Raw genomic sequence first — 24,678 nt, forward strand, 5'->3', positions numbered from 1 at the left:
TTTAGGAGATAATGAGCTTAAGTTACTAGGGGATAGCAGGATTTAGAAAGATAAGAAATAAACTGAGGAATGTGGTATGCAGCCCAGAGACAAACATGAGTTACAATGTAATCACAAGAACACTTACGAGGGAACTCTGAAGGACAACAATTATTTATGCAGACAGTAAATCTGGGTGAGGGGAACTGAAGATGTCAAACCTCTGACCTAATGCTTTTGTAAAAGTATAAAAGAAAAAAACCCGATGCTTAAAATAAACATGCAGTCCTGCACTTTGAGTCAGAGGCTGCATCATTCTCTGCCGACATCACTCATCCCTTCAGGCCGATTCCCTGGCTGCTGGAGCTGGACTCCGGCACCCCACACTCCCTGTGCTTTCCTGCCTCCGCCCGGCTGGGGTCCTTACACTGATGTAAGGACTCCCGCCTCCCGGGATGGGCCCAGCTCCCCGCTCTCTGCCCGCCCCCCCACCCGGAGGTGCTGGAGGCCCTTGGGCCCCTGCGTGGTCGGGCAGAGGCCTGAAGGGCGCCTGCCTCCTCTGTGCGCCACGTGCCTGGGACCCGCCCGCTGAGGCCTGACTGCCCTTCTCTCTGCAGGTGCCGCTGGACGCCCGGCCCCAGGCCCTCTGTCTCCTGGGCCCGCAGAGCCTGAGGCTCCCCACAGACCATGCAGCTGTGCCAAGGTACGCAGCCCCCGTCCACCCCCGCCGAGGGCAAACAGGGCCTTCCCACAGGCCACTGGGAGCTTGGCCTGCCTCCGTCTACCCCCGGCTCTGTCTTGTCCTTGGAGGCCAAAGCGAGCACCACCACCCCCCGCCCAGCACCCAGGGCTTTCCAGCGCCCCTGAAACCTGAGCGGAGACACTGGAGCCCAGCCGTTCACCCTGCCTCTGCGGGACCTGTCGGCTGGGGGCCACAGGGGGTGGTCACCAGGCCCTGCACACCAGCAGCGGTGCCCCAGGCCCACAGCCGCCCCCACAGAGGCACTGGGACCCACTGCCCTGGGACTGCCCAGGCCAGGCACCTAGGGCGGCAGCGCCTCCTGACGACCACTCCGCAGCTCCCGCCGGGCCAGCACACTGGCCTATGCCCCCTCCAAATGTCCCAAGGAGGGTGTGGAGGGGGGAGGGAGGGGCCTCGGAGCTGCAGCCGCACCCTCTGCACTAGCCCATGTCCGGTGGGGTCACTTGTCCAGACAGGTGTCGGTGAGGACAGGGCTGGGGGTGGCCTGACCAAGTCGTGTCCTTAGTTGGCAGAGCCAGGTTGAAATTCTGAGCTGGCTTGGCCTGTCTCCCCTCGGAGCCCTACCCGGGTGCTAGGGGGGTGCTGTGAGGCAGACCCACTCGGCTCTGGGGGTCGGGGTTGAGGGAACGTCCACCTGGAGGACAGTCAGGGCTAGCCCAGGCTCTGGGGGCAGAGAGTCAGCTCTCAGGCCACCTGGTAGGTTAAATTCTTTACCTGAGAGGGGTGTGGGGAGGACTTCCTGGAGGAGGTGGGCCTTCCCATCCCTCACACACTCTGCAAACACTACTGAGTGTGTCAGGTGCCTGGTCGAGGGGTGTAGCAGCTGTCAGCCTTCCCGGGAGGTCCTATGTGGCCAGGCAAGGGTGTCCGCTTGTCCCCAGGTAACCTCAGAAGCCCAGACAGGGAAGGACTCCCACCAGGAGCTGAGGGCATGGCCAGGTGCCCACCCAGGACGCCCTGCTGCCTTCTGCCTCCGCACCCCAAGTTCTGCCTGCAGGGTAGAGGGAGCCCTAGCTGGCCCACCCCATCCTAAGCCCTCCCCTCCTTCCGTCTGGGCTTCGGCCCCTCTCTCGGGGTGAGAGGGCAAGCACTGGACACGGGGAAGTGCAGGGTGAGGGCACCTGGCCAGAGCCTCAGGGACCCACCCAACCCCGGCCCCAGGCTCGGCTTCCCTGTCCTGGGCGGCTCAAGCCAGGACTCCCCTGTTCACAGCAGGCCTAAGGAGGGCCCTCTGTGCCCGGGGAGGTTTTCAGCTTGCACTCTGTGAGCCCTTTCCCCAAGTTCAGGTCCCCTCAGAACCCTGCAGGTGCCGGGGGTCTCACGGACCGCACCCTGGCCAGGGGGCAAAGCAGGGGCTCTGTGTGGCCAGCCCAGCCCAGCCAGCAGATATGAGGTGGAGGTCTGCCCCCAAGACCTTGGGACTGAGCCTCAGTTGAGTGCTGCTGGAGCCCTGAGGAGGAGGGTGGCCAGGGACCCCAGCTCGTGCCAGTGGCCACTTCGTCCAAGATCAGCATTAGGGGACCTCCCCGGAGCCCCCCAGGAAACAGTGGGGGCATTTACCCAGGCAGGCAGCAGTTTGCACTAGGTTGTGTGCCCCTGCCCAGGACCGTGGGCAGAGAAGGCATGACGTGTCCTTCCCGGGGAGCACAGGTGAGACCCAGCCCCCAGCCAGCTGCCTGGGTTCAGAGACCAGCTTAGCCCCTTGCCCACAGGGTGGCCTCATCTCTGTCCCTGAAGCTGTTGATCTGCAGAATGGGAATAACAGCAGCGCCAGCCTCCCTGACAAGAGTGCCATGAGGGTCAAAGTTGAAAACAGACCTACTGTGCTTAGAACGGGGCCCAGTAGTCAGAGTGCTTGAATTCTTACGACTGTCGCCTTTGCAAGCATCCTTAACCCAGAGTCACACAGCTGGAGGGCAGACAGGAAACGGCTGGCTGGCTCAAGGGAGGTTCCGTTTGCAGAAAGGAAAATGGGAGGAAGGACCAAAGTGGAACAGGAAGACTTCAAAGAGAAGGTGTTGCCAGAACAGGGTTTTGAAGAACGAGTAAGAGTTTGCCAGGAAGCCTGAAGCCAAACTCCAGGCGACCTACTGGGAAGGGAGGGGAGTTACTTGAGGTCAGTCTCTCATGGTTCATACCTTTACTCAGCAAGGCTTCGCCAAGCCCTTTTCTGTGGGGTCCTGGGGGTACAGGGAGCACTCACCCTGCCCCGTGCACAAGGCAGGTATGGGTGCAGGTGGTCCTGCTGCAGGACAGGTGGGAATACGCTGTTGTCAAAATCTCGGCTCTGCATCAACGCCAAACAGAACCATGGAGGCAGAGTCATGGAGGAGAAGTAAAGAGCGGCTTTACTTTGCCAGGCAAAGCAGGAGTGCAGTAGGCTAGTGAAGCAGGAGGGAGGGGGCAGGCAGGGCACAGCCTCTGAAAGAGTGACACAGCCCGAGGACACAGCATAAGCTGATTAGAATCAAGTGGGTCCAAGATGGCAGACAAGTCAACTTCAACTAGTCCTCGATCCTCAGTCTACTCTCATTGTAACACATCAGCAAGCTAAACGACATACCCAGAGGCACCATGGCAGTCCCAAGGCTGACCATCAGAGACCTAAAAGTGGGCAGTGGCCCAACTGCTGGAAATCTCCACCTCTTCACCAAAACAGTTGGAATAATCCTCCCACTCATTAGCCTATGAGAAGGGGACGACAGAGGATGAGATGGTTGGAGGGCATCACCGACTCAATGGACATGAGTTTGAGCAAGCTCTGGGAGTTGGTGATGGACCGGGAGGCCTGGTGTGCTGCAGTCCATGGGGTCACAACGAGTTGGACACAACTGAGCGATGGAACATTAGCCTGTGAAATTATCCAGCTCATAAAAAGCTAAAGTGAAAGTGTTAGTTGCTCAGTCATGAATGACTCTTGGTGACCCCATGGACTGTAGCCTGCCAGGCAAGAATACTGGAGTAGGTTGCCATTGCCTCCTCCAGGGGACCTTCCCAGCTCAGGAAAAGCCAACCACACTGCACTGTGAGGCTGCATGAGCTCTCTGTGACAGCCCACACTCTGTGGAGTGTTTCTCTCTGAATAAATCTACTTCTTACCTATCACTCTGTCTCTCACTGAATTCTCTCTGCGATGAGACATCAAAAACCTGAGCTTCATTAGGTCCCGAAACCAGGTCTGTGATCTCAGTTGGCAGACTGTGCGTTTTGGCCGAGTTCGAGTCCCGGCCACTTGGGTTCAAGTCTCCAGCAGGGTTTTGGCCAGGTTTGTGTTCCCAGCCACGTGGGTTTAAGCCCCAAACTGAGGCTAATGGTTTCACTAGCACCTCAAGGGCTGTGCCCCGCTCCCTGGTGAGTAGAGAGAGCTTATAGTCAGACAGGGGTCTGTGGTAAGGATCAAAGCAGTAGCAAGTCTTCATTTCTGCTTCTGCAAGTTTTCTAAAAGGTGGGGTTGCTAACGAGCTCAGGGGGGTGTGCAGGGTCTCGGGTGGTCTGTCTCCTGCTCATCTTGACGGGCCTGTCCTGCCCCTCCTGCTCCGGTCAGCATCTGCTCTGCCCTTCGGAACTTGGAGCAGGCCACGGAGGCCGGAGTCTTGTCCATAATGCATGGGGGACAAAAAGGCTTCCATGCCCGGGAGCACCACGGGGCCCTGCTGTTCATTAGCACTGTCTGCTCCCAGCTGCCCTCTGCCTCGAGCCCTGCGCTGGCTCCTCGGCCCGTGCCAAGTCACCCAGGCCGCCACGTCACCCAGGCCAGCAGCCGCGCCCCGTGAGGTGGGGTAGCAGGTGGACAGTGACCAAGCCAGGGGTCCGCTACAGCTGCTGGCGCCCACCCCGGTGGTGGCGGCATTTGTATCATTAAGTGTGAGCCGTTGGCTGGAGGATGGCCGGGCGCTGTGCAGGCAGGCGGGTGGGCATTGCACACGTGTGCCTGCGCACGTCCCCAAGCATGTGTTCCCGTGCCAGTCTCCCGTCTGTCCGTCTGTCCCTCCCACCCCTCTGTCCTCCCGTCTCTCTTCCTCTGGGTCTACCTCTCCGCCTCTTATCTCATTCCATTGCACCCCAGCCCCCCCCATCTTGGGCCCTCCCTGGGCCCCCGGCGGTGTGGGCCAGGGTGGGGTGGAGGCCAGGGCTGCGGCCTGGATCCTACCTGGCCCCCTGAGCCCAGTCTTCCCAGCAGAGGGGCCTCGCTCGGTGGCCCTGGGCCGGCCAGCCTGGCAGCCGGGCTGGGGCAGGAGGCAGGGTCGGGCGCCTGGGCCGCCAGTTCTGGGCCTGGCCCACTCTCTGCAGTATTGATGGCCCGTCAGGGCGGCCCTGATTCCTGCGCTTTCAGTTAAAAGGTTTCTGTTGTTGTAGCTTATGCAGTTGCTCTGTTGCTATGGAAACGTGACATCAAAATGACGTTTCCCGTTTAAAAGCTTTTAACTAAATTCCTGCCTGTCAGATGTAGGCCCCATTTTGAGCGAGGAGCTGCCTTCCAGGAGCGGGGCTCCCGCCGCGGTGTGCAGGCCCCAGCGGCCCGCCCCGAGCGCGCTCTTTAACCCCGCAGGTGCCCCGGGCATGGCCGCGGCCGAGGTGCCCGGCTACCTCGTGTCCCCGCAGGCCGAGAAGCACCGGCGGGCCCGCAACTGGACGGACGCCGAGATGCGCGGCCTCATGCTCGTCTGGGAGGAGTTCTTCGACGAGCTGAAGCAAACCAAGCGCAACGCCAAGGTGTACGAGAAGATGGCCGGCAGGCTGCTGGGGATGACGGGCGAGCGCCGGCTGGGCGAGGAGATCAAGATCAAGATCACCAACATGACCTTCCAGTACAGGTAGGCCCACGGGGGCGGGCGGCCTGCTGGGTCACAGCGGCCGGGGGCGGTGGGGGGGGGCCCGGCTTTGTGTAGGCAAGAGGGGACCTGCGGGCCCCGTGGAGGGGGACACGGGGAGACCCCCAACGCCCCGCAGGGTGGAGGATTCTGCTGGCGGCTGGGGGGGCGGGAAGACCGAGGCTGGGCCGCTAGGCCCCTGAGCCCACAGGCTGCTGTCTTCAGCGTCCGCTCAGCCCGCTGCGGGTACAGCGCTGGCCTCAGGGCTCGGGGCGCGGGGTGTGGAGGCCCTGAGCACCCAGGAGGGTCCGCGCCTCTGCCCCCTCCCCGCCCTGCACTGGGCCCCTGCCCTGGCTGCCTCGGGAGGGGCTGGGTCATGGCCAGGCACGTGGCTCAGGCAGGGGCAGCTCTAGGGCAGGCCCAGTGGCCCCGCTTGCCCGGCATCTCAGAGGGTGGGGCCCAGGTTTATCTGCCAGGGGTCCCGGGGAGGAGAAGGTCGTGGGTGGGTGAGAGGTCACGGGTGTGGAGGGGGTCACGGGCGGGGTGAAGGTCAAGCAGGAGCTGGGCTGGGCCCTGTGGGCAGGCTGGGCCCACGCAGCCCCTGGGAGACTGTCCGTGTTTGGTGGGGGCTGCCGTCCCAGGAGGACACACGAGGACCCCGCTGGTCCCAGCCCAGGCCGCCTCCTGGTCCTCCTGTGGCTGCCCCTGACAGGGGTGCTGAGGTGTTGGGGGGGCGTGTGGACGGGGCCCTGCAAGTTGGCCTGGGCACCTTGAGCCCCACTCTGGGTGAGAGGAGCCCCGCCCCGCCCCACCCCTCCTGGTCTGTGGCTCCCAGCCAGTCCAGGGCCTGGGGGTGTGTGGAGGCTCCCAGGGCCCTGGACGACTGAAGGCCGCTTCGGTTGCATCAGTTTAACTTTCTCGGCCTTGGAGGAGCGGGTCCTGAGCCTGGCCCATCCAGAGGCTTGTTTCTGACCCGCAGCCCGGCCCCCAGCCAGGCCTCGGGGCAGAACAGAGGCGGCTGGCTGCTGGGGTCCAGGGGCCTCAGAGTCACTTGGGTAAAGGTGGTCCAAGGCTGGGGCTGAGCCGTGTGCAGGCACGTGCTCCCCACCCCACCGCCACCAGCCCCGCGGCGCCTGGCAGGGAGGGGGCTGCAAGGCTGAGGCGGGCGGCTTTACGGCCTGCCGTCTGACTCCGTGACTCACAGCTCTGATTGGCGTCTGGCCGGGTTATTCATTATTTATCCTGAAAGCCGCCTCCTGAGCCCCAGGGAGGGATCCTCTTCCATTCCTGGAGGGGAGGTGGGCTGAGGAGGCCACAGGAGAAGAGGGGGTGGCCGGCGGGGTGGGGCCACACGCGCACAGCACTTCACAGTTCATGAAGCATTTACAGACAGCGGCACCTCAGCTCCCGTCACCGACAGGGACACTGAGGCCCAGAGCAGGAGAGGGCTTCCCCGGGGGCTCAGCGGTGAAGAACCCGCCTGCCGTGCAGGAGACCTGGGTTCGATCCCTGGGTCGGGAAGATCCCCTGGAGGAGGGCATGGCAACCCACTCCAGTATTCTTGCCTGGAGAATCCCAGACAGAGGAGCCTGGGGGCTACAGTCCATGGGGTCTCACGAAGAGTCCGACACGACTGCAGCGACGGAGCACGCACACCTGTAGGCCCTTACAGACCAACACTCTGGCTGGGGGACTGGTTCCTTATCTCCCCCGACACCTCCCCTGACCCCCGCCACCCGGAGCCACCCACAGCGGAGGCTTTAGTTATTTTTTCCCAAAAACTTTTTTTTACCAAAAGAAAAGCAAACAAACCCAATCTTTATTGAATGCACCGCCGGCTTGTGCGATCTTAGTTCCTTGACCGGGGATCGAACCTGGGCGCTCGTCTGTGGAAGTGCGGGGTCCCAGCCACAGGACCCCCGGGGATTCCGGAGACGGTTCACATGAAGGTGGTTGCTGGGATTCCCTGGCGGCCCAGCGGTTAGGGCTCAATGCTCTCACTGCCAGGGGCCCAGGTTCAGTCCTGCTTGGGGAGTTAAGATCCCACCAGCTGCTCCACGTGGCCAAAGCATAAAAGCAGATTGTCTGTGAAGGAAGCTGGGGGTGGCCTGGTTCCGGGGAGCGTGCTTTGCTGGTGTGTTGTGCAGGGGCCCCCTGCACTGGGGCGGGCCTCGTCTCGAGTGGGCAGAGTGGGACCTGGGGGCTTCTGGAGGGGCTGGAGGGGGCCCCGGCACAGCCCTCCGCCCTCCTGCCCTCCTGTGGTCCGGGAGGTGCAGCAGCCCATCCTGACACCCTGCTGAGGACACCACGGCCCTTGGCCTCTGCCCCGAGCTGCAGACCCCCGCCAGGGCGATGCTTTCAGATGGCTGGCGTGTCTCCAGGGACCAGGGTGACCGGTGACCACGCCCCGGCAGGGATTTGACCTCAGGGGACCCAGTCACTCAGAGTCCTCCCCACAGCGGGAGGAGCAAGGGCCGGGAACGTGGAGGGGCTGCCAGTGGCGGCCGGGGTCTCAGGACCCTGGGTTTCGGGAGGCAGAGAGCCCACGCCCACCCCACCGTGGCCCCTTTGCTTGCCTGGCCGGGCCTGTGCTATGGCCGCATCTTCCCTTCCCTCACCTCCCAGGGGACGGCCGAGGCCCAGGGACCGTAGGGCCTGTCTGCGGGGGAGGGCAGGACACAGGGCCTGGGAGGGGTGCGGGCCCACCGCAGGCAGACAGCAGACCCTCGCTGGGGGCGTCAGGCCCCATCCTGCCCCTCCTGGTACCAAGAATGTCATCTGGACAGCTCGCCAGGCACCGCTGTTGTCTACTCCAGTCTTCCCAGCACCACTTGGATCATCCCCATTTTACTGACACGAGGCTCAGAGAGGTTAATGGACCTGCCCAGGCTCACACAGCGAAGCGGCGGAGACGAGCCGCAGACTCACAGCCGCGACCACTGAGGCCTGTGCTCGTCTCTCTTGAGCTCCTGCTCTGGGGCGTCCTCTTCAGAGGGACACGCTTGTCACCTAACCTCATTTTACATTTGCGTTACACATTATATCACATCTTACTCCTATGGTGGTGTTATACCACATATGTTCTTATTGCTGATTGACTTATTAAAAAGCAGCGTTTGTTCATTGCAGAGAGTTTAGAAACTCAAGAAAAGCAAAGAGAGGACTCGTAGGGGTCAGCTCGAGATGCCAGCCTGACACTGGGGCCTATGGGGCCTGTCGACACCCACAGCGGCGTAGGGTCCCGAGCCCGACCCCTTTCTGACCTGGTCTTGCCTGGCCCACTTTTCCGGAGAGGCCTGTCTGGCTGAGAGTGGCCCACACCCGTCCCACGTGGCTCCCTGGGTCCAGCGCCCCTCTGCAGAGGGGCCGGGCGGGCAGGGCCAGGAGCAGCCGTTTCTCACCCTTGGCTCTTGTGTCTCTCGTTTCAGGAAATTAAAATGCATGACAGATAGCGAGTCCGTCCCGCCTGACTGGCCCTATTACCTAGCCATTGATAGGATTCTGGCCAAGGTCCCCGAGTCCTGTGATGGCAAACTGCCGGACAGCCAGCAGCCGGGGCCCTCCACATCCCAGACCGAGGCGTCCCTGTCGCCGTCTGCTAAGTCCACCCCTCTGTACTTACCGTATAACCAGTGCTCCTACGAAGGCCGCTTCCAGGACGACGGCTCCGACAGCTCCTCCAGCTTACTGTCCCTTAAGTTCAGGTGTGTGCGTGCCCCCCTCCCGCCCCACCGCCCGCCCCCGAGACGGGTCAGGCGGCTGTCCTGGCGGCGGCAACCTCTGCCACCCAGGGCCGGCTGCAGAGGCCTAGGCGGCACACACGAACCTCAGGGACAGGGAGGCCAGAGACAGGAAGGCAGGTGGCCCGAGGCCTGGGCCATCGTGTTCACCGCCCAAGCGCGTCTCCTGTGCCCTCGCTGCTCAGCTGTGTGGAAAGTCCGTGAACTCTCTGGGCCTCGGTCTCTGTCTTTAAAATGGGGATAAATCAGGACCTTCTCTGGCGAAGGCTAGGAGTCAGAGGCGAGCCTCCGGCCCTCTCCTCGGTGTCTGGCTCTCGAGCTCCCCGACCCCAAGCAGACCATGCCCTGGGGCCCCCTCTCCCTGGCCTTGCCGGGCTGGCTGGTCTCTCAAAACCAGGGAGGGGGCATCAGGCTGAGCCTCCACAGTGTCCTTAGAGCCTGGCTGCAGTGGGGGCCCAGCCCGCCTGCCATCCATGGTGCCCTGCCAGCCCTGAGCTGACCCTGCCTCAAGACACCCTCAGACAGGTGTGGTGTGGGGCCGGGGAGCCAGAGGAGGTCACGTTGGCCTGGGCTTTCATGGGTGAATAGGAGTTGGCCAGTGCAGAAGAGAACGGGAAGAGTGTACATTTGTGCTTCGGTCCTGCCTCCCCTGAGTTCAGTCTCAAGTCTGTCAGACGGGGGTGGAGTGAGGAAGGCATCTCGGGGGCCCCTCCGGTCTGACACCCATGATCTGGGGGCTGCTGCTCGGTTGTCCAGTGTCCCTTCCTGGGGGGAGATTGTTTCTCAGCGAAGACCCCCGACAGAATCGCCTTTGCTGGTGGCCGGGCTGGGGTGTAGGGGATCTGCCATTGGCAGACAGTTGCTTCCATGGGCTGAGCTTACTTCCCAGAGTGACGGCTGCCCGGGTGCTGCGCCCGGCTGAGCCGTGGGGCCCCTCTCCCTCCAGAGTGCAGGCTCTGCTCTCCTGACCCTGGAAAGATTCCTGTCCTGGAGAGGAGCCTACGGCCCCACCCTCGGTCTGCCGTCCCTGTCTCCTCACCCCCAGGTGTACTGGCCCCTTCTAGGCTGCCAGGAGGCAGGGGTCCAGGCCCTCCTGGGCCCCAGTTCCTCCATCTGCCAGAGGCTGGCCCGAACTGGTGGTGTCTGCCCTGTAGCCCCTCCCACCCAGCTTTTCCCTCGTCCCTCTCTGGGTGTCCTCGCCCCCCACCGTGAGCACCCCTTGCCCACCCAGCTCAGTGGGTGTGGGAACGCTGTCATGACAGGGAGGGCCCGGCCCCCCGAGTGTCCGGGGACGGCCGGGAGGGTCGGGCAGGGCCCCAGGCCCCGTCCCCAGCCATCCCCACATTGCACTGTCCTTCCAGGTCGGAGGAGCGGCCCGTGAAGAAGCGCAAGGGGCAGGGCGGCCACCTGCAGAGGAAGAAGCTGCGGCTGCTGGAGGCCCTGCTGGAGGAGCAACGCCGGCTGAGCCGCGCCCTGGAGGAGACGTGCCGCGAGGTGCGCCGCGCGCTGGACCAGCACAGCGTCCTGCAGGCCCAGAGCCTGCAGCTACAGGAACGAATGATGAGTCTGCTCGAGCGCATCATCGCCAAGTCCGGCGTCTAGGCCGCCCGGGCCCCGCCCCCGGTGTGGGCCCCGCCCCCAGCCTGGGCCCCGGCCCCGGCCTGGGCCAGGCCCCGGAAAGCGCCCGCCCCCGGCTTGGGCCACGCCCCGGATCGGCCCCGCCTCCGGCCTCGGTCCCGCCCCCGGAACAGCTCCGACCTGGGCCACGCCCTCTGGACGGCCCCGCCCTCAGCCTGGGCCACGCCCCGGAGCGGCCCAGCCTCCGGCCTGGGTCTCGCCCCCGGAACAGCTCCGGCCTGGGCCACGCCCCGGAACGGCCCCGCCTCCGGCCTGGGCCACGTTCCGGAAAGCGCACGCCCCGGAACGGCCCCGCCTCCAGCCTGGGCCACGCCCCGGAGCGGCCCCGCCTCCGGCTTGGGCCCCCGCTCTCTGGACGGCCCCGCCCCCAGCCTGGGCCACGCCCCGGAACGGCCCGGCCTCCGGTCTGGGCACCGCCCCCAGAGCAGCTCCGGTCTGGGCCCCGCCCCCTGAACGGCCCCGCCCCCGGCCTGGGCCCCGCCCCCGCGGCCACCCCCGGCCCGGACTAGCCCCCCAGGGGCGGGGGACCCCGGCATAAAGCCCTTCCCTGGACACCCGCCCCGGGACTCCGGGGTCAGAGCAGGGCGGCTCCCCAGTAAGAACGCCCGGAATCTGCCCTCCGGTATTGTCAGTGTCGACGGTACTGGAAGCGGCTTTTGACGTTAATCGTGTGCTTTTCACAATTTCCTGGGAGCAAGGCTCTCTGCTGGGCGTGGAGGGAGGCGGCCGGCTGTCCCTCCAAAGACGACACAGATGGAGGCGGCTCCGTGGCAGATGTGCGCGCAGGTGCCCCTTCACTGGGCCTGCTGCATTGGCCCTGAGACCCCAGGGGGGCGCACCGCCTCCAGTGGCCTTTCGTCTACCACCCCACCCCCGCTCCGGGACGTGGGGCCTTTGGACCCCCATCAGCAACAGCTCAATAAAAACGATGACCCTGACCCTGCACCCCGCCCTGTGCCATCATATCAAGCCGGGACAGGTGGGAGAGCCCGCTGACCTCAGGAGCTGACACATGGAGGTTGTTGACTAGCAGCAGGTTGTGAAAGCGCTGGGAGGGGCAGGGCCACCTGCAGGCCTCGAGGGCCAGGAGGCGCTGGACACACAGCTGGGGCTCACTGGGAGTGGCGGCCACCCCGGAGGGAGCTGCCTTCCCAGGAGGGAGAGGGGCTGGGGTGGAGTGCAGGGTCTACAGGCGAGAGAGCCTGTCCAGAGCGCCCCCCCATCTCCTTCTGAGTCACTGGGCCCAGGTGGCCACTGAAGGGAGGCCCCCAGGAGACCTGAGAGCCGAGCTTCGTTCAGAGTCTCACTCGGAACACAGCCGGGGTCGCAGCCACCCCATAGCTCTGAGGACGCTGTGCAAACGGTGGAGGAGCAGCGCCGGCTGAGCCACGCCCTGGAGGAGACGTACTGCGAGGTGCACCGTGAACTGGACCAGCACAGAGTCCTGCAGGCCCAGAGCCTACAGCTACAGGAACTTCCATGTGACTTTCAGCTCAGGCAGGCGTCTAGAGAGAGGCTGGCCAGTCACGAAGAACAGACGGCTTGGGCACTGGCTGTGGTTTCTCCCTGTAGGGACAGCAGGGTCATTCACAGTCTTGCCCAGAGAACCTGTCCGAGGACCTGCTTGTTTGCACAGAGCACCTGTCATGGTCCTCGGTCCCGTGGCCCTGATTCTCTCTCTGGGTGTGTGTGGCTATGCCCGGTGGAGGGGGTGAAAAGCAGAAATGCCCCGTGGCTCTTGGTCTTTCAGAGAATGTCTGCTTCGCCCGGAACGGGCAAGTCGCTGCCCTGATCAGCAGGGTTGAGAGGACGCGGCGGGTGGGGGGTTAGTGGCAGGTGACTGTCTAGACACGATCTCTCTGGTGTTTTGGGGGAGGGCCCTGCCAGGAGGCTGCTGCAGACGCCCCTGGTGTGATGGCCACCAGCTCACCTGACCCTCTCGCGGGCCCTTGAGGGCAGCCAGGCAGAGTGACCAGGACTTGGCCGGTGTCAGACTCTGGGTTCCCCCAGGGAAACAGAGGCCAGCCCGAAGCCTGCCCCCGGGAGGGAGGGGCTGGGTGCAGCTGGGCTGGCAGGACGGCCCACCCGGGCCCCCCTCATCCCCCTCAGAGAGGACAAGCTGTGACCTGGGCTGGACCGTGGTACCAGGTGAAGGGGGGTGGAGCCCGCTGTGTGAACCAGCTGCCCGCTGTGCACGGCGGCTCCCCCACCCGCCTGCCGCAGAGGTCAGCCTGGAGGCTCCCCGGGTCCAGCGCCAGTGTCTGGGGCTGCCCGGTGAATTTCTAGCTCTTAGACAAGACACCAGCGTGAGCACTCACTGGTTCAGCCCACACTGGGCCCTGGCCCGGCGGAACTCAAGAGGCTCTGGCCCCAACCCTGACAGGCACGCAACCCTTCAGCGTGCTCACACCCTGAAACCCCCCAGGAAGGATGGAGGGAGTCACACAGCAGGGACTTCCCTGCGGTCCGGTGGCTAAGACTGTGCGCTCCCAACACAGGGGGCACCGGCTTGATCCCTGGTCGGGGAGATAGATCCCACACGCTGCAGCTGAGACCCGGTGTGGCCAGATGAATATACTTGTTTAAAAAGTAGAAATTAAAAAATTAAACCTAAGATTTAATAAATGTTCATTTCAAGATAGCAATAAACTCATTACAGTGGTAACACATACCAATTGCATGGGAAACATGTTTTCCTGTTCAGGAGTTTTAGTGAGAAGAGTGGCGTTGTGTAAGTTCAGTTCGGTCACTCAGTCGTGTCAGTCTCTGCGACCCCACAGACTGCAGCACGCCAGGCCTCCCTGTCCATCACCAACTCCCGGAGTTTACTCAAACTCATGTCCATCGAGCCTGTGATGCCATGCAACCATCTCATCCTCTGTCGTCCCCTTCTCCTCCTGCCCTCAATCTTTCCCAGCATCAGGGTCTTTTCAAATGAGTCAGCTCTTCGCATCAGGTGGACAAAATTGGAGTTTCAGCTTCAACATCAGTCCTTCCAATGAACATTCAGGACTGATCTCCTTTAGGATGGACTGATTGGATTTCCTTGCAATCCAAGGGACTCTCAAGAGTCTTCTCCAACACCACAGTTCAAAAGCATCAATTCTTCGGCACTCAGCTTTCTTTATAGTCCAACTCTCACATCCATACATGACCACTGGAAAAACCATAGCCTTGACTAGATGGACCTTTGCTGACAAAGTAATGTCTCTGTTTTTTAATATGCTGTCTAGGTTGGCCATAACTTTTCTTCCAAGGATCAAGTGTCTTTTAATTTCATGGCTGCAGTCACCATCTGCAGTGATTTTGGAGCCCAAAAGAATAAAGTCTGCCACTGTTTCCCCATCTATTTGCCATGAAGTGATGGGGCCAGATGCCATGATCTGTGTTTTCTCAATGTTGAGCTTTAAGCCAACGTTTTCACTCTCTTCTTTCACTTTCATCAAGAGGCTCTTTAGTTCTTCTTCACTTTTTGCCATAAGGGTGGTGTCATCTGCATATCTGAGGTTATTGATATTTCTTCCAGCAATCTTGATTCCAGCTTGTGCTTCATCCAGCCCCGCATTTCTCATGATGGTTTCTGCATATAAGTTAAATAAGCAGGGTGACAATATACAGCCTTGATGTACTCCTTTTCCTATTTGGAACCAGTCTGTTGTTCCATGTTCAGTTCTAACTGTTGCTTCCTGACCTGCATACAGGTTTCTCAAGAGGAAGGTCAGGTGGTCTGGTATTCCCATCTCTTTCAGAATTTTCCACAGTTTATTGTGATCCACACAGTCAAAGGCTTTGGCACAGTCAATAAAGCAGAAGTAGATGTTTTTCTGGAACTCTCTTGCTATTTCGATGATCCAGCGAATGTTGGCAATTTGATCTCTGGTTCCTCTGCCTTTTCTAAAACCAGCTTGAACATCTGGAAGTTCACGGTTCACGTATTGTTGAAGCCTGGCTTGGAGAATTTTGAGCATTACTTTACTAGCATGTGAGATGAGTGCAATTGTGCGGTAGTTTGAGCATTCTTTGGCATTGCCTTTCTTTGGGATTGGAATGAAAACTGACCTTTTCCAGTCCTGTGGCCACTGCTGAGTTTTCCAGATTTGCTGGCATATTGAGTGCAGCACTTTCACAGCATCATCTCTTAGGAGTTGAAATAGCTCAACTGGAATTCCATCACCTCCACTAGCTTTGTTCGTAGTGATGCTTTCTAAGGCCCACTTGACTTCACATTCCAGGATGTCTGGCTCTAGGTGAGTGATCACACCTTCACGGTTGTCTGGGTCGTGAGGATCTGTTTTGCACAGTTGTCTGTGCATTCTTGCACCCCTTCTGCTTCTGTCGGGTCCACCCCACACCGCTTGCGGCACTGTGTCCCATGTCCTCAAATCTCTGGCCTGAGAGCGGTCGGCGGCCGTGATGGGACGTAGCTTGGTTGGAAAGTGAGGGAATCTGGGAAATCCCGCCTCATGTGGATACACATTTGGAAAAGAAGGGGAGGTTTCAACACACCTGCGGGTCATAGGCGTTCTTCCTTCTGACGACAGCCAGACTCCACCACATTGTTTCATTGTGGGCTGGTTACCGCGTGGAATCTGAATTCCTGTCAATGAGCTTTCACCACCGTCTCCCTGGAATCCGTCTGTCTGTCCTATACCTGGACCAATCTTTTCCATACTTACGGCTGTGACGTCACAGGCTGGGCATTTGGAAGATAATGGTCACCAAGCACGCAGGTCTGCCCCTTGTCAAACATCCGGTGACAAAATGTCCCTATGTGAATTCACTGTCAGTCTCAGCTAAAACATCTGTAGTTTGGTGAATTGGCAAGCTCCTGGTGGTGGATGCAAGTTTTTCAAAATCCCTGTCGTTGATGAAAGCTTGAAGTTCATCACTGGTCACAAACACCGTCAGTTTCCCTTGAGGGACAGGCTCACTTTGTTGTCCTCAAGGAAGCGTCTGCCAGGCACACAGGCCTGAATGATCAGAGCATCCGTCAGTCCTCCTTTCAAGGAAGACATTGTTCCACACTTCCCTGGTGGTCCAGTGGTTGGGAATCCGCCTGCCGGTACAGGGGACTCGGGTTCGACGCCTGGTCTGGGACCATCCCACACATGGCAAGGTGCCTAAGCCCAGGCACCGCTGAGCCTGTGAACACTGGAGCCCGTGGGAGCCCTCCGCAGTGGGAGGCCGACCCACCCCAGCTAGAGAGGAGCCCCCTCACAGCGACGAAGGCCCGGCACGGCCAAAATCAAAGTTGTTCTGTTAAAGTATATATATTTCAGCCTGCAACTCAAACAGCGGCAGACGTGCTTCTTCCGGCACAGCCAGCGCCCTCAGGCTGGAACTGAAGGGTTTACGCACGCTTCGTTTGGCACACGGGAGGTTAAGCTGTGGACTCAGGGGCCAAGAGTTCGTAGGATGAACGGTTTCTACTGCTCGTTGAGGACACTCCGAGGGGAAAGGAGCGCACTCGCTGCTGGCCTGTGACAGGAGGGGAGGACGCAGGGCCGTCGCGGGGGCTGCGGCGGGAACCAGGGTGCCGGAGGACCTGGGGGCCAGGCGGGCAACAGCATCTGGCGTGGGGAGCTGGGGCCTAGGACCCCTGGGAGCTGCCGCCCTTCCCTGCTGACCCCTTCCTGCCCGACCCCGTGGGCGTGTGCCACCGGGTCTGCAGTGAAGACCCTCCGGCCAGCCTTCCCGGGCGGGGGGGGGGGGTTGCCGCACAGACCGGCCCGGTTGTGCGGCCTTCGGTCACCGCGGTGCCGTGGGGACCAGCCAGCCGACGGCCAGCGACCCTCGAGCATGGCGGGTCCCTGCCGGCCCTGTGCCCGCTCAGCCAAGGACAAAGCGATCAGTGCAGAAATCGGGAACGCGAGATGCGGTCCTTTCTCTCTTTGCCAAACGGCGTGATTGTGAAACCAGGCAACCTAAAAGAAAACCCTACTAGATTAACATACTAATGTAAACGTATAAAATTCCCTTTTTCTGTGTTATTGTAATATAGACATGCAGGAGATCCTATTTCTAACAAGTGTGTAATTTGTATAATGTTCCGAGTGCTTATAAATGGATGACAACAGACAGGAAAGGTAAGGACAATCATTAAAGGACAGGAAAGGGCCCGGACCGAGGTTTCGCGGGGGCCACTGCCCTCGAGTCCCCCAGGGCCCCCTCCTCCCGCACCCAGAGAAGGAGCCAGGCAGCACCCCGGCCGCCGTGGGGACGCCCGTGCTCCGTCTCCTGCCCGGCCAGCCCCGAGCCCCTGGGGGCCCTTCTCTGAGATGGATTCTGGACACTGAGCTCTCGATGTTCCATCAGAACCATGCTTGCCACAAACCCTCACCCCCGTCCACGGTCCAGGGTCCAGGGTCCAGGGTGAGGCTGTGAGAGACCGGGGGGTTAGTTAGGGTTAGTGACGTGAAGGGATGGCCAGGGATGTCTGAGGGCCACGGGGGTCCGAGGTGGCCAGGGTCAGGGGCCACGATGCAGCAGGAGAGACACGGCCATCTCAGCTGTTCCAGTCTGTCAGGCACAGTGTAACCAGTCGTGTGAGCCATCAGGGAACCGCTTCCACAGCCTGTTTTGGGCCCTGCTCAGGCTCAGGTGCTGCGATGCTGGGTCCTGCCCTGGAGGAGCTCAGGACAGACCCCAGTTTTTTATTCCAATCTCTGATGTTTGATGTCAAGGTTGATTCAGGCTTTCTTTTCCCCTGTTACAATGAACCGAAGACCCTCCCTTGTGGCAGAGCCTGCTAAAGGCCCGTCAGTATCCATTCTTCCCTTCCTCAGCAACCAAACGCTTATATTATTCTGGGCAGCAATGTTCCCACTAAAGTTGACCAAAGTCCCTTGCAATTTAGGGTGACAAGGCATCTGAGGAAGTTGGGTGCAAATTCTAGGAAACCTCCTTATAAAGGAACAGGCAGGTATGTGGGGTTTTTTCCTTGCATTTTCCCCACTTTCTTGTGCTTCTGGCCCCACAACAGGGGAGACAGAGAAGATGTCTGGCTTTCCAGCAGCCCTCCAGGGCCATGAGGCCCCCCGAGGATGAGAGTCACAGCCCAACAGAGCAGGGAGACTGTGGGCCCTGGGGCCTGCCAGCCCTGTGATGCTGCTGTGTGGGCCTGGCTTCTCTTATGAGAGAAATAAAATTCCATCCTGTGCCAGTGTCATTTCTAGCCTTGTTACTATTTAATCACTCAGTTGCGTCTGACTCTTTGTGACCCTATGAACTGTAGCCCACCAGGCTCCTCTGTCTATGGGATTTCCCAGGCAAGAATAATGGAGTGGGTTGCCAATTCCTTCTCCAGGGGATCTTCCCAACCCAGGGATCGAACCTGAGTCTCCTGCATTGGCAGGCAGGTTCTATACCACTGAGCCACCAGGGAAGCCCCATTTCTAGCCTAGCTCAACTTTTAGCAAATTTAGTATCAGAAAGGGAAAGGATCCTGGCCATGGGTGCCCCTAGAACAGTGCGCTGGCTGAGTGGGGACAGCTGAGCAGGGGTGGAGGGGTCACCAGGGTCTGCCCACTGCGGGCCGGAAAGCCAGTGACCCGGGTCGTGTCGTGAGGATAGTGGGGCCACACTGTCACCCGGTCACCCTGGCGGGCAGACCACACTCGGGCAAAGTAGCAGCCCTGGGGGATAGGGGGTGGCGAGGAACATGGGCAGAGCCCCAGGGAGAGGCAGGCAAGTCCCAGGAGGAAGACGAAGTCAGCTCCGCGCCTCCAGCCTGCCGCACAGACTGTGCTAAGTGGCCCGTCGTCCAGGCTGATGCGGGCCTCCTCGTGGGCACTGCAGGGCTGTCCCCAGACCTCAGTGATGCGCTGGGTTGTCCTGCCCTGGGCCACAGCTCCCTGGGCACCCGCCACGGGGACCCTCGTGGGGACCCAGTGTAACCTGGCACAGTCCTGCCCTTGGAGCACCGGCATGGGAGGGGCTGATGCACAGTATCGCCAGCCAGTGGGCCATGGGGGTGTGGGGGCAAGGAGGGCAGGAGGGGGTAGCCCCGTCCCAGGAGCCCAGGGAGGGTGAACCTCAAGAAGCGTCTTCCCTTCCTCCAGCTGCCTCTGAGCCAGGGCTGCAGTGTGGCAGGCTCAGGACCCGACCGGGCTTGGGGAGCCCAGGGGCTCGCAGGGTCCTTGGGCTGAGGCCCCCTTACCGCACGTGCAGATGGTCCCTGGCCGGGATGCGGGCCAGGCCCTGGGGAGCCTGGCTGGGCCTCTTGGCCGAGAGGCCACGGCTGCACGAGGGCCTCGCTCACGGAGGGGCCGGGCACACAGCCCCTGCCCCCCTCCTGCTCCAGCTGCCGCTTCATGTCACGTCCACAAAACGCCCTCAAGGTGGGCCTTGCTCCTCGAGCTTTCCACCAGCTTCTAGAATGTTCCCAGCTTACTTGTCCCTGTTCAGCTGCTCAGCGGTGTCCGACACTTCGCCACCCCATGGACTTCAGCCCTCCGGGCTCCTCTGTCCTCCACTGTCCCCCTGAGTTTGCTCACCTTCACGTCGACCAAGTTGATGATGCCATCCTGCCGTCTCACCCTCTGCCGCACCTCCTCCTCTGCCACCGGCGTCTTCTCCCCCTCCCCCAGCGGCTGATTCTTCACTCGTCCACGGCTCCATCCTCCTCCCAACAAACCCTCAGCTCCAGCTGCCTGGGGTCTGGGGTCCACGACTCCCCAGCTGCTTGCCCCTGCCCACCTCCAGGTCAGGAGCTCAGGGCGCCTGTTACTGTTGAAATTTAGATTCCAGCCTCGTGCCTGACCCTCCCTAACCCTGGCCTCATTTCCCCAAACGCCTTGGTCTTTCCGTGTTCAGAGAACTTTCACCAGACTTTCCAAGCTCTCCGGGAACAGTGTGGCTCCCCAGGGTGCCAGCTGGCATCTCCTGCAATTATCCTTAAATTATAGGGACAATTTTAATTTCACAATAATTAGAAATATCAACTGCAGCTCAGGCCTTCGAAACTAATGGAATTTTAATGGGCAGCTGCTTAGGTTACAGCCAAGAATAGTAACGCCGCCCAGCTGGAGGTGGGGGGCTGTGGGCGTCTGTGCAGGGTTGGGGGGGGCGGGGGGTGGCTAGGCACAGTGGGTGCACCCAGTCAGCAGTGGAGCCTGCACCCTGGACTTTGAGCCCCAAGCTCACAGCATTTCCCCCCTGAAAGTGCAGCCTGGGCCTGGTCAGCCCAGCCCACAGCCCCCACGCTTGCCTCTGAGCTCCTTTCCACCCCAAGCAGAGCCCACCCGACCCCGCAGCCTGGACCACAGTGAGGGCTTCCTCTGAGGGGCCTGGGTGCCCTGTGCTCACCCGCGCGTGTCTCTCCTCTCAGCACTACTGGCCGGGGTCCCACACTTCTCACGCGTGGGGGTCAGTGTTCAGTCGTCTCAGGAGTGGAGAGCTGGTGTGGTCCCATTCAGACCTGCGACCCCACCTCACTCCTGGAGAGTGTACGTTAGTGGTGCCTGGGGAGGGGGGCACAGAGAATTTGTTTTGACTCAATGGACATGAGTTTGAGCAAACTCCAGGAGACGGTGAGGGGCAGGGAAGCTGGCCATGCGGCACCCCGCGGAGTCACAAAGTGTTGGACAGGACTGAGCGACTCAACAACAAAATCAAAATTATCTACCATTGTTATTCGTGTATGGCTAGAGCTCTTGTGGCCTAAGAACTCTTCACCAAAGCATGAATTTCTTTTCCCAGATCCTATTCTAGCAGCTGTGATGATGTTTGGATCGTTGACCTAACTCAAATCAATTATCGTGGGTGATGTGATGAAGAGATCGAGGTTTATTTTTTCTCATGATTATCGAGTTATTCCAGCACCATTTATTAAAAGTCTTTTTCTTCCCCCATTGAATTTTTCTGGTGTTTTGTCAAAAATCAATTCACTGAGCATGACGGGTTCTAGACTCCGTTCACTTCTGCCGGTCAGGTGTCTACATTATCCTGATTACTGGCTGTGGTTTATAGAAAGTCTTGAGGTCTGATGGTGTGACTCTTCCAGCTGTGTTCTTCCTTTCTAAAGTTGTTTTGGTTGCTATAGATCTCTAATATTTCTATATAAATTTTAACTCAGCTTATCTATTTGTTCCCCAAAGAAGCCTGCTGAAATTTTTTATTGAGACAGCATAGATCTGTTGATACACAGATCAACTTGAAGAGAAGTGACATGCTACCAATCAATACTGAATCTGGCCGTCTTTGAACAGGGTATAGCTCTCCCTTTGAAGAAATTTTAAGGCTCTTCCCACGGCTCTGATGGTAAAGAATCCGCCTGCAACGCAGGAGACGCAGGTCTGATCCCTAAGTCAGGAAGGTCCCCTGGAGAAGCAACGGGAACCCATCGCAGTCTCTGCACCCCCTTCTCCTCCACCTTCAATCTTTCCCAGCATCAGGGTCTTTTCCAATGAATCAGTTCTTCTCATCAGGTGGCCAAAGTTCTGGAGCTTCAGCTTCAGCATCAGTCCTTCCAATGAATATTCAGGGTCGATTTCCTTTAGGATGGACTGGTTGGGTCTCCTTGCAGTCTAAGTATGGACTTTTTGCCAGTATGAAAAGGCAAAAAGCAGGGAACCCCTCGATACTCTATTAAACCAAGGAAATTCCCTTCTATTTGTAGTTTGTTTAGAGTTTTAAATCACAGATGGGTGTTGAATTTTGACAAAACTTTCTCTGCATTTATTAAGATAATTGCAAGATTTTTTCCCCTTTATTTTGATAATGTGGTGAATTACAAGGGTTGAGTTTCACATATTAAACCAAGTACTCCCTTACTATCTTTCAGCTCTCTGTGGGCTCTGTAATGATATTCATGATATTAGTGCTTTATGTTTCCCTCTGTCTTTCGTTAGTCTTACTAAGGTTTGATAAATTGTATTAATCTTTTCAAAAAACCAATTTTGGGCTCTCTTGCTTGTTTTCCCTGTGGTTTGGCTCTTCTGTATTTCATTAATTTCTACTCTGATTTTTATCACTCCCTTCCTCCATTTAATTCGTTTCCTTCATTTATTTTTGGTTTAGTTTGTCCTTTATTTTTTGCCTCTTTGCCTTAATGTGAGGCTGAGATTGGCTTCCCTGGCGGCTCAGCTGGTAAAGAACCCACCTGCCGGTGCAGGAGGTGCTAGAGACGCAGGTTTGATCCCTGGGTGAGGAGCATCCCTTGGAGAAGGACATGGCTGTCTGCTTCAGTATTCTTGCCTGGGAAATTCCACGGACAAAGGAGCCTGGCGGGCTACAGTCCATGGGGTCACGATGGAGCACGTGTGGACACACACACACACAGGCTTAGGTCATGACTTTCAAATCACTTTTTTCTATTATAAGCCCTTAAAATTGAAACCACCATTTTTAGTATATTGAGATTTTAACAATTCAGGTAAAATATTTTTATAATTTCCCTTGTGATTTCTTCTTTGACCTTTGGATTATTTAGATGTGTGTTACCTAATTGACAAAAACTAGGTGATTTTCTAGGCATCACTATTGGTTTCTGCTGTCAGAGAACGTATGCTGTATTACTTCAATCCTTTAAAATTAACAAGATTTATTTTATGGCCCAGCATATGTTCTCTCTTGGAAAATGTTCCATGTACACTTGAAAACAATCTGTATTCTGTAGCTGATGCGTGTAGGCTTCTATACACATTAATTAGGTTAGATTGATGGTGGTGTTCAAATCTTTTGTATACTCCCTGATTTTTTATCAATTTATGATAGAAAAATGTTGAAATATTAAATTATAAATCTATTAATTATTTATCTATTATTATTTCTCCTCTTAGTTCTCACAATTTTGCTTCAAATATTTGACTACACAGCTACTCCACCTTTCTCATGACTGTTTCCCCAGGGTATTTCTTTTTCTATCTCTTCACTTTCAATCTAAATGTGTTTTTCTATTAAACTGTGTCTCTGCTAAACTAGAATATCGCAGCTTTTTTTTTTCTAAATCCAGTGTGACATGTTCTCCCTTTTAATTGGAATGTTTATCCAATTTATATTTAATATAATTAGGGATAATGTAGATTTAAGTCTACCTATAATCTTACTAATTGTTTTCTATTTGTCGTATTTGTTCTTTGCTTTTTTGATTCTTCCTTTTCTGCCTTCTTGTGGATTAACTGATTTAAAATTTAAAACAAAATTTTGTCTCCTCCATTGAGTTTTTGTTCGTTTTTTAAGATTTTTTTTTTTGATGTCGACCATTGTTAAATTCTTTATTGAATTTGTTACAATATTGCTTCTGTTTTATGTTTTGGTTTTTTTGGCCACAAGACATGTGGGATCTTTGCTCCCCAACCAGGAATCAAAGCCACACCACTGGCATTAAAAGCCAAGGCCTTAACCCCACTGGACTGCCAGGGAAGTCCATCCCACTGTTTGTTTTTTTAGAAAGCATTTCTTTCTTTGGCTGCACAGAGTCTTAGCCGCAGAACGCGGCATCTTCGATCTTCATTGCAACATTGGAACTCTTAGCTGCAGCCTGTTGGATCCAATTCCCCGAGTGGGGATGGAGCCCAGGCCCTCTGCATTGGGAGCTTAGAGTCTTAGCCACTGGACCACCAGGGCAGTCTCTTCCATTGGGTTTTTAGCTACAATATTCTGAATTATGTCTTTAGAGTTTGCTCTAGGGATTCCAATATGTATCCTTAATTTACCTCAGTCTACGTTGAGATCATATTATACTACTTCATGTATAATGTACAGACCTTTCAACATGAAATTCCATTTCCTTTCCTAGTCTTTCTGCTATTGTTGCTCATAACTTACATATACATTTGCTATAAACCTTATAAAGCATTGTCATTATATTTGCTTTAAATGTTCAACTGCCCTTTAAAGAAATGAAAAAAAGGAGGGGAAATAGGTCATTTTCATTTATGCACATATTTACCATCACTGTGTTCTTCATTCCTTCGCGTGAATCCAAGTTTCCATCTGGCATGATTTCCCTTCAGCCAAAGAACTTCTTTGAGCATTTCTTACAACATGTGTTTAGAGTCACTTTTGTTTACCTGAAAGTGCCCTTTCCTGTGCCTTTCTTTCTCAAGGCTGTTTTCACTGGATTTAGGCCTATCAGCTGACAGTTTTTGGGCCTAGTCTTTTTAGAATGTTGCTTTCTTTTTGTCTTAGGCTTTCCGCTGTTTCTGATAAGAGCTCACTCATTTTTGTTGTGGTGGTAATGTATGTAATCTTTTTTTTCCCTCTAGATGTTTCTGACTTTTTAGTTTTTTGTTGTTGTTGTTTTCAACAGTTTGTGTCTAGGTGTGTTGAATTTGGGGGCCTATGGATTGATTTTCTAAAAATCAAATTTGAGAAGAATTTGGCTGCTATTCCTCTAAGACACTTCCCCGTCTCACCCTCCTGTGACTCCGGCCACAGACCCGCCCGCCGCTATTACCCCAGAGGCTGCAGTGAGCTTTTCCCTTTTACTCAGTCTCTGTTCCCTCTTTGTGAGTTGGTTTGGATTATTCACACTGATCTGTTTTCAAATTGACTGAAATTTGCTTTTTCAGTGTCTAGGAGCCTAGCCAATAACTTTTTATTTCAGATACTGTGATACTGTCGTTTTCAGCGATTGAATTTGAGATTTTAGTTTCCATTTGTCTTCCCTGATACCCCATGTCCATTACTTCTCTTTGTCTGTAATTCCTCTGCATACTCATATTATCTGCTCACATTAAGTGTCTGTTAACTCCAGTTCCCGGACCGTCTGAGGTCTGTATCTTCTGATTGTGTTTTCTTCTGA

At 57.2% G+C, this 24,678-nt stretch overlaps 1 protein-coding gene across 1 annotated transcript; it reads left to right on the forward strand.

Annotated features, from left to right (window-relative positions):
* The first annotated feature begins 276 nt into the window (after positions 1 to 276).
* MSANTD1 (Myb/SANT DNA binding domain containing 1) lies at positions 277 to 11,876 on the forward strand. Its single transcript, XM_081580407.1, has 5 exons — positions 277 to 412; positions 597 to 682; positions 5,292 to 5,556; positions 8,982 to 9,257; positions 10,655 to 11,876. The coding sequence occupies exons 2-5, from the start codon at positions 667 to 669 to the stop codon at positions 10,893 to 10,895; spliced, it is 798 nt and encodes a 265-aa protein (XP_081436533.1). The 5' UTR covers positions 277 to 412; positions 597 to 666; the 3' UTR covers positions 10,896 to 11,876.
* Positions 11,877 to 24,678: the final 12,802 nt, after the last annotated feature.

This window comes from Giraffa tippelskirchi, chromosome 1 (assembly GCF_054371585.1).
Source record: "Giraffa tippelskirchi isolate mGirTip1 chromosome 1, T2T-mGirTip1v1.2.pri, whole genome shotgun sequence".
NCBI lineage: Eukaryota > Metazoa > Chordata > Mammalia > Artiodactyla > Giraffidae > Giraffa > Giraffa tippelskirchi.

What these genes read in the sequence shown, in the direction of transcription:
- MSANTD1 (XM_081580407.1), top strand. An exon ending in AACATGACCTTCCAGTACAG is followed by an intron (nt 5,557 to 8,981) that starts GTAGGCCCACGG and finishes CTCTCGTTTCAG; the next exon opens with GAAATTAAAATGCATGACAG. An exon ending in TTACTGTCCCTTAAGTTCAG is followed by an intron (nt 9,258 to 10,654) that starts GTGTGTGCGTGC and finishes CTGTCCTTCCAG; the next exon opens with GTCGGAGGAGCGGCCCGTGA.